Source organism: Takifugu flavidus, chromosome 16 (genome assembly GCF_003711565.1).
Source record: "Takifugu flavidus isolate HTHZ2018 chromosome 16, ASM371156v2, whole genome shotgun sequence".
NCBI lineage: Eukaryota > Metazoa > Chordata > Actinopteri > Tetraodontiformes > Tetraodontidae > Takifugu > Takifugu flavidus.
In genome coordinates, this window is record NC_079535.1 from 7,491,004 (window position 1) to 7,499,003 (window position 8,000).

Here is an 8,000-nt window from a genome sequence, read left to right on the forward strand (position 1 = left end):
ATTCCAGCATAGTGGTCCATTATCTGCTGAAATATTTCTCCTGCCGGCTGGGAGATCTGCAGGCCACAGATGACAACATCAGCACCCCCCCCCCTTCTCAAACCACCTCTCCTCCTTTTCCCGTCTTCCTCTTGTTCCCTCCTCCCCCAAAACCCCAGACAGCCCATCCCTGCCAGTCTCAGGAGCCGGGCCGATGCTGCGAGGGCCCCGCTGATTGAAGGGGCCATTATTAGCTCCCGCTAACCTGCGCGTCGGTAATGTAACGTGTTGTTTACTGGACGGCGGGCGTACCAGGACGGCGCTGTCGGGTCTGAAGGGTTTGGCAGCCACTCCGTGCCAAATCATATGCATGACTCCTCTTGCCATGCCGCTTCATGTGGCTGCCAAGTGAGGCCCACTGGGGTCTTTGCCAGAGGACCCAGACTCCCATTCGGAGCCCCGCCCCCCACAGAACACACTCCAAAGACACACACATGAAAAACCCACCTTGTGCCTCCCTGATGCCCCTTCTCCCTGCCCCCCAAACTGTACCAGCCCGTGGCCTCCCGCTCCTCTCCCACCCTCCGCCCCGCAGTCTCCATCCCCGCGCTCATTATTAATGATCTGAGGGACAGCTTTCATTTGATCTATTACTTACGATGGGACGGCGGCTGCTGTGCTGCCGCATCCCTGCTGGATCTTTAATTATTTCGCGGAGGGTTTTTCCTCCTCTCTGCTGCCGCTTCTCTGTTGTGAAGATGAAATATTGAAGTTGAGGAGCGCAACTTGAGGAGCGCGAAGTGGCCCCATACAGAGCGAGGTGCGCGCGTGCGGTGCAGCCTAACGCGGACATGCCTGCGCAGAGCGCCCGCGCTCCGCCCGCTCTTCCCAGCGAGCGGCCTGGGTTTTCCCATGGAATGTGGGCAGACTTTCATCTCCAGACTTCAGCGGGTTTGCAGATTAGAAGCAGGATGCGGCTAACCCGTAATTCTTCCTGGAAATGCCTCGGATTCACCGAGTATCGTGCAAGGATCTGACTTACTCAGAGTTTATCTGACAAAAACAACCCCATAAATGCTTCACGTGTGAGGGAAAAAGCTATTAGCTATACATCCATGGCGTTATGTGTAATGTACTATGATTACGGGCCATTAATGTCATATTAGAGTCGTGTTGAGGGCCAGTAATGGCATATCACCACCTTATGTTGCCAAGAAAAACATCTTATATGGAAACACGCCCGACGCCACGTGGCCGCAAAACTTTACGTCCACTCCCGACGCATGGAGTAATGGCTAATTGCTTAGCGCTCCCGCTTCATAAATTCTGCCCTCTCCTGAGAAAGAGCCCACTGTATTCACAGTGAACAAAGTCCCACAGGGGCCCGAGAACAGTTACCATCCCTCAGCACATCGCTATGTCACCACACCACCGAGGGCCCTGCAAAGATGCCCTCGGATACTTACCTCCATCTTAGCGCGGGCTTTGGTAAACGTACCGGTGCCCCCCGCTCTAGCTTGATTACACGTGACGGTAGCATTTGCATCGGCGGCACCTCTGCTCCTCCTAAAACGCCGGATGGCTGTAATTGGTAGCAGGAGTAATCTCGTCGCTTATGCGGGGAAGCGCCGGAGTGACATTGATATACAGCGCTCCATTAATTGCCATATGAATAGGGTCTGGAGTGGATGGCGCTCTGCTGGTGCATCACGGTGTAAGAGATGGGTCACTCTGTCTTCCCCAGCCTGAAGCTTTGCCAGGCTCATAATTACTAAAACCTCCAATTAATCTTCCCATCACAAAGGCCAAATATACACTTCCTCCTATATAGAAATGAGTTACGCTGCACGCTGGGAGTAAACGTGCAGGCCTGGACACGAGTTTATGTCGTGAGGCACGCATGTGCATTTAGGGTTTGTCTTCGAAAGATAAACAAATACAGTGCTTAATTGCATGTGTGTGCCCAAAAGTTCCACAGTCGGGGTCGCATCCTAGACCCTGAATGCATCATACATTAAAAAAGAAACCATTTTGAAGATGTTTTTAAACAAATTTTTTACTTAATTTTACATTTAAATGTGTTTTTTTCCCTTAGTGTCTGGACAGAGGACAGAGGACAATCCACAAACGTACAACAGCACTTCTTAGAAACAGCCGTGCGTGTGTGTGCATGCGCACGGATGCCAACATGAATATGCATTTCTGAACGTGGCCTCCAATTCAGGCCTCTGGACATTCAACCTTCACTCATATGCTGAACTACAGACGGTCAGTGATCAGAGCAGAGGCTCCTCTCCACAATCATGTCTGCAAAAAGTACCACAAAGATAAAGCCTTACTGGCACCTAGCGTCAAAAACGGGTACTGCAGCTGCTTCGAGCGTGGCCGACAGCTGGGAAGAGGAAGAACTGTTTACAAGTGGCATTTGGTCTTAATTAAAAGCTGCACTTCTCGGAGCACTTGGTCGGCAGAAGGGCTCGCATCCACAGTCACACACACTGGACCGACGATCCTTCGGTAAGCCTGCTCCACTCTGCAGAGACACAGGAACAAGTGTGGCAAATAAGGGCACAGCATTAAAACAGAGATCATTGCGTCACACTTCATCTGATCTCCCCACGACTACGAGGGTCGTTTGCTGGCTCAGCCTTTTGTCAGAGTGATGAAATGTGGAAAATTTAGCATGAGAAAGAGCACAGATGGCGCCGAGAGCGGCCATTTCTGGAGGAGAAATGAAGAAGCGCCCTCGGGAAAGAGATTGACCCGTTGTGCAAACTCTCTCAGCGGCAGACTTTATTTCTAATTGCGCCGGTTCAACATCTGGCCGGCCCGTGTGGAAAGGCCATTATATCAGGACAAGGGATGAATGGAAGTAGCCTTCCGCTGTCTGCGCGGCGGCTAACTGGGCCGCCAGGTCCTGAGAGTTTTGACCAGCTTAATGGAGCACAGCAGCTTGGCAGCTAATCACCTGTTCTTCCTCATCAGCAGCCTCCCCCACGGGACAGTAATTGATTGTTAAGCGTTTGATGGATCAGAGCAAGGCTGAGCTGCAGTGAGACATGCAGGCCAGTTTGTAGCCCATCTGTGCTTCGGTGCTTTCACACTCACCGAGAACTTGTTTTCCTCCTTTTTCTGCCCGTCGCACAGCTGGTTTTGTTTTTGGTTTTTTAGGTGAGTTTGTGAAAGCAGTCAATTTTTTTTTTCTTAACTGAAATGCAATGAGAAGCTGAGATTGATTTAAGGCTTGAAATGTTTGGATTTTACCCTTTATAAGTGCGGCATAATGGTTCCGTCAGCAAAGCGTGTTTGTTCATGAGTGCTGAGGTGAGCTGCAGTTCAGCTACAGAAAACCATCCGCAGCACGATATCAGCAGCGCTTCCTCTGCGGACCAGCGTTAAACGCTCAATTATAACCTGTAAAAGCACTTCAGGCATCTCACTTGAGTCTGAAGAGCTGATTGTGGTCCAGCTTCTGCTCCTCCTCTGTCTTAATCAGACCCCTGTCCCTCAACCTCCTCTTCCTCTCCTCAGGGTCAAGGGTGAGCAGGACCACCAGGGTGGGCTCAAGCAGGTCACTGGGCCAGCGGTACAGCTCAGAACCCTCGTCAGGGAGGTTGCACACTGGGCCGCCCACGGCTGTGGCTATGGCGTACGCTGCCGTGCTGTGCCAGAACCTGGAGGCAGAGGACAACGATCTTGAGCATCCTTACGGCCAGATGGAATTCTAACACGACACCTGTGACCCATCTACCTGTCAACAATCACAGGGCCCTTGGACGCTTCCTGACTGACTTGATCCGCTGTGATGTAGTTCCCCAGAGCATAGAAGGCCCTGCGGATGAGGGGCGGTTCTTGATCGAAGCGCTCCCTGAACGGGGACAGGCACTGCGGTGGGGAACGCAGAAGTGCGGCGCCCAGAGCCCCCTTCAGGGACTCCGTCAGAGTGGTTTTACCTGAAATGGGAGGAGAAGAGAACAAACCAAAAAAAAACCATAAAGACTCGCCGTCGTAGTCATTGAGTCTGCAAGAGCGCTAGACAATCAGCATCTTCCACCATGAGGTAATGCTTCTGAGGTCATGACACTTGATATTCCATTAGCAGAAGATCCCCAGCAGACAAAAGCTTCAGCACAGAACAGCCGGCCTTCGTTTTAGCAAGTCATCTATACATCAAACCCGTCCCTTATTTATTTGTAAGGTAATGGCATTAACCTGTGGCATCCAGGCCCTCAATGACAATAACTGGAAAGTCTGGTCTGCCTCTGGGCCCGGCTCTGCTCGGCAGCAGCTCCAGAACAGACGCTGCCTCTGGGATGATGTCACTGCTCTGCAGAACAGACATGTTGTTATGAGGGTACGCGAGAGGGAGTCACGTGATACACATGATCTCGCACGCATGCCACTGCGAACTACCTGGCACTTACAGGGAGAAAATGGAATAATCGAATCTCCCATTGGATCGCTTAGCATGTATTGCAGTACCAACGTCTAACGCACGATGGCGTCGTTTCGCGTAAATGCATGTAAACAGTAAAATCACACAAGATTAAATGTTTTTAACCTCCTTCAGAACTTCGCGGGCCTCTTCGAAGCTGTAGAACACGTCTGAGTTGATGATGTTGAGAGTAGATGGGTGAACCTTTGGCGCTTCAGAGTGGACCACATAAAACTTTTTAATCATCTCACTGTGCCCGTCTGGCCACAGGTTCTGGGTCCACGTCCCGCCGTCCTCGCATTTTACGTACGAGCACACAAGCACTGGATCGTCCTTTATCAAGTCTCGCAAAAGTCGGTCTGAAAAGGACGGATCCTCTGAGCTGGCCTTCAAAAAGTAGCCCCTGATGAGAGAGCCCCTGGTACCGGGCAAAAACGAGGACATGGGGTCCACGGCACAGCCTGCGGGGAGAGCTTTCAAAAGCTTCTCCTCGAGATCTGCGTGGAACTTGACTTGTCTGAGTCTGTCGCTGCAGGAGACCAGGACGGAGTAGAACCTGTCCCAGTTCGCTCTCCTGAACGCCTCCGGTAAAACGTCGCCTTTGCGCGTTTCTTGGATCGCAAAGTAGGACTCTGCTCCATCCAGCTCCACCGAGAAGATGCGGGAGGACCACTGGGAAACGACAGACATGGTGCGTCGAGCCATCAGCTGCATCGGCTGCGTTAAGTTTCGGCACCTAAAATCCGAAGGCGGGGAAACGAAAGCGAGTTGAAAGGCGGGGAAAGGAAAGCGAGTTGAAAGGCGGAGAAACGAAAGCGAAACTTAGCGGGAACTTAGACCTTGAGTCATAAAGTAGAGTCGTAAAGTTCCTTCAGGAATACTGCAACGTGTGCCTTTTAAACAATGAGTCAATAGTTGGTTTCTGGCTCAGTCCAGTTATCTCTTTTGGAGCCGTGTGAGTCACGAGCTTGAGTTTCGGTTTCGATGTTTGGGAACAGAAACAGCTGATCAGCGGTTAAGCATTCATTTCATGTCAACAAACCGCCCAGGCGGGCGGGACCTTTATATAAGGAGTGCACATCCAGAACAGATCCAGGTCCATCTCTGGTCAGCAAGATGCATTTCTCCTCCGTGATCGTGTCTCCGATTCTGCTGCTGCAGTTCTGCATCAGAACTCTGTGCAACCTTTGGAGCAGCGTCTTTTTAAACGTCCGGCGGCCGTCCGACGACAGCACGATTCTTCCAGACGGCGAAGCAGAGCAAACTGCCACCGTCCCGACGAGCGTCAACTATCACTTCACACGCAAATGCAACTACAAGTGCGGCTTCTGCTTCCACACTGCAAAAACCTCCTTCGTTCTGCCCCTGGAGGAGGCGAAGAGGGGACTCGAACTCCTGAAGGATGCAGGTAAATAAACCCCCAGGAGATCACAAACACGGCTGTTTGGGGGCGTGGATGGAGCTCTTCAGTGTACCTTTGTGTTGATACAGGCATGGAGAAGATCAACTTCTCAGGAGGGGAGCCCTTCCTGCACGAAAAAGGAGACTTCCTCGGCAAACTGGTTCAGTTTTGCAAACAGGATCTCCAACTCCCGAGTGTCAGCATTGTCAGCAATGGCAGCATGATTCAGGAAAGGTGGTTCCAGAAGTACGGTAAGATGTTATACAAGGAAGCAACTCTTTTGTTTTCGAGCCCAAAGGGGAAGAAAGTCTTTGGCTCAATCAAAACGTTCTTTCTGTCCCATCAGGTGACTATCTGGACATCCTGGCCATCTCCTGTGACAGTTTCAATGAAGACACCAACCAGCTGATCGGCAGAGCTCAGGGGAAGAAGAGCCACATCGAGAACCTTTACAAGATCCGCGGCTGGTGCGCGCAGTACAAAGTGGCGTTCAAAATCAACACGGTGGTCAACACCTTCAACGTGGACGAGGACATGCAGGAGAACATCAACAAGCTGGACCCGGTCCGCTGGAAGGTGAGCGCAGGGACAGGCGACACGGAGGTCCGGGCATGACCCCCCCGCCTTGACCCTCATGCGTGTGTCTCCAGGTGTTCCAGTGTTTGCTGATTGACGGCGAGAACGCAGGAGAGGAAGCCCTGAGAGAGGCGGAGAGGTTCGTCATCAGCGACCTGCAGTTCCAGGACTTCCTGGAGAGGCACAGCAGCGTCACCTGCCTGGTTCCAGAGTCCAATGAGAAGGTGCGCAAGCAAACTGTGGCATGTTGATGTGGGCGTCAGATGGAATGTTGCAGGTGACCTCAGCGGAGATGTTGAGAAATCCACACTAATCATTTACACCCTGTCACCATGGTGACGGGGTGTAAACATGGGTGTGAACATGGGTGTAAACATGGGTGTAATGCTAAATGCACATTTTGCCACTTTAACTGGACATGATGTCAGGTTAAAGTTCCCACTTTTACAGACATTTTGCTATTTTAGCTCTGTATTTTGAGACTTTAATTGGAAATTTAAAAATTTTAACTCTACACGTCTTCATTCTTGTTGTCTTGGGTAAATAGACATTTGTAAAAAATTTCTTCTGTTCTTCTATTTTAAAATGTGTTTTCCTTTTTTCCAGATGAGAAATTCCTATCTGATCTTGGATGAATATGTGAGTATTATATTTGTCTTCACGGCAGAACGACCTCATTGACCTCAGATATCTCTTCCTGCGTCCATTTAACTGTTTGGTTTTTTTGTTCTTTATCCCAGATGCGTTTCCTGGACTGTCGAGAGGGCCGGAAAGACCCGTCCAAGTCCATTCTTGATGTGGGTGTGAGAGAAGCCATTCTCTTCAGTGGCTTTGATGAAAAGATGTTTCTGAGAAGAGGAGGGAAATATGTGTGGAGCAAAGCCGACATGAAGCTGGAGTGGTGAAAACATCCGCGACACCATTTGTCAAAATGCCGAGGAATCAAAAATATTGAAAAACATGAAGGGTCTGTGTTGCAATTACCTTTGATGCACTTTTGGTTCTTTTTAGTTGTTGCTGATAGTTGAAGCACTGTTGCACACTAGTGCAAAAGTTTTCTGCATTTGAATTATCTTAGAAGTTGTGCAGAAACATGACTTTTTTATTATTAAAAAGATGTATATTTTTGTCGTTAAACCAATTTAAAATGTACCAGTGTTGTTGTTATCCCGGAACCCTTGTAGGGGGCGTGGCTTCGTTGAGTCATGTGAATAGTAATCTCTTATTAATATTCTATTCAGTTCCTGTTTACTTTGTTGGTGAGTCAGCATTAAAATGCAAATATGTTGGTCACGTTTGTGTTAAAAAAATATTTGATTTCACTCTAAATAAGTATATTCCTGAGATCATACATAAAGTTTCACTTGAAGTGAACCTGAAAAATGGCTTATTTACATTGATTTTCTGTTACAGTGATCAGATCTCTTGAGATCACTGATCACTGTCTGGATCCATTTTTGGACAAATCACTGATCACAATAAAAAGGAAAAAAGATCTTCGGGCTGGATGTTAAATTTTAATAAGAATGGAATACTGGTAGAAAAGAAAATACTATAAATATATGTACTTTTGTATAAGACGTGTTTAAAATGACCGTCTCAGAGCGG

At 49.3% G+C, this 8,000-nt stretch overlaps 2 protein-coding genes across 2 annotated transcripts; one reads left to right on the forward strand and one right to left on the reverse strand.

The window, feature by feature from the left end:
* Positions 1–2,017: 2,017 nt before the first annotated feature.
* On the reverse strand, positions 2,018–5,243 carry cmpk2 (cytidine monophosphate (UMP-CMP) kinase 2, mitochondrial). The gene is made up of 5 exons (XM_057058273.1): positions 4,541–5,243; positions 4,192–4,306; positions 3,731–3,932; positions 3,420–3,653; positions 2,018–2,512 (listed from the first exon to the last, which is right to left on the reverse strand). Exons 1-5 carry the CDS (start codon positions 5,126–5,128, stop codon positions 2,392–2,394), a joined length of 1,260 nt encoding a protein of 419 aa, XP_056914253.1. The 5' UTR covers positions 5,129–5,243; the 3' UTR covers positions 2,018–2,391.
* A 220-nt stretch (positions 5,244–5,463) lies between these two features.
* rsad2 (radical S-adenosyl methionine domain containing 2) lies at positions 5,464–7,684 on the forward strand. Its single transcript, XM_057058274.1, has 6 exons — positions 5,464–5,822; positions 5,906–6,067; positions 6,163–6,392; positions 6,467–6,616; positions 6,999–7,031; positions 7,133–7,684. Exons 1-6 carry the CDS (start codon positions 5,531–5,533, stop codon positions 7,295–7,297), a joined length of 1,032 nt encoding a protein of 343 aa, XP_056914254.1. The 5' UTR covers positions 5,464–5,530; the 3' UTR covers positions 7,298–7,684.
* Positions 7,685–8,000: the final 316 nt, after the last annotated feature.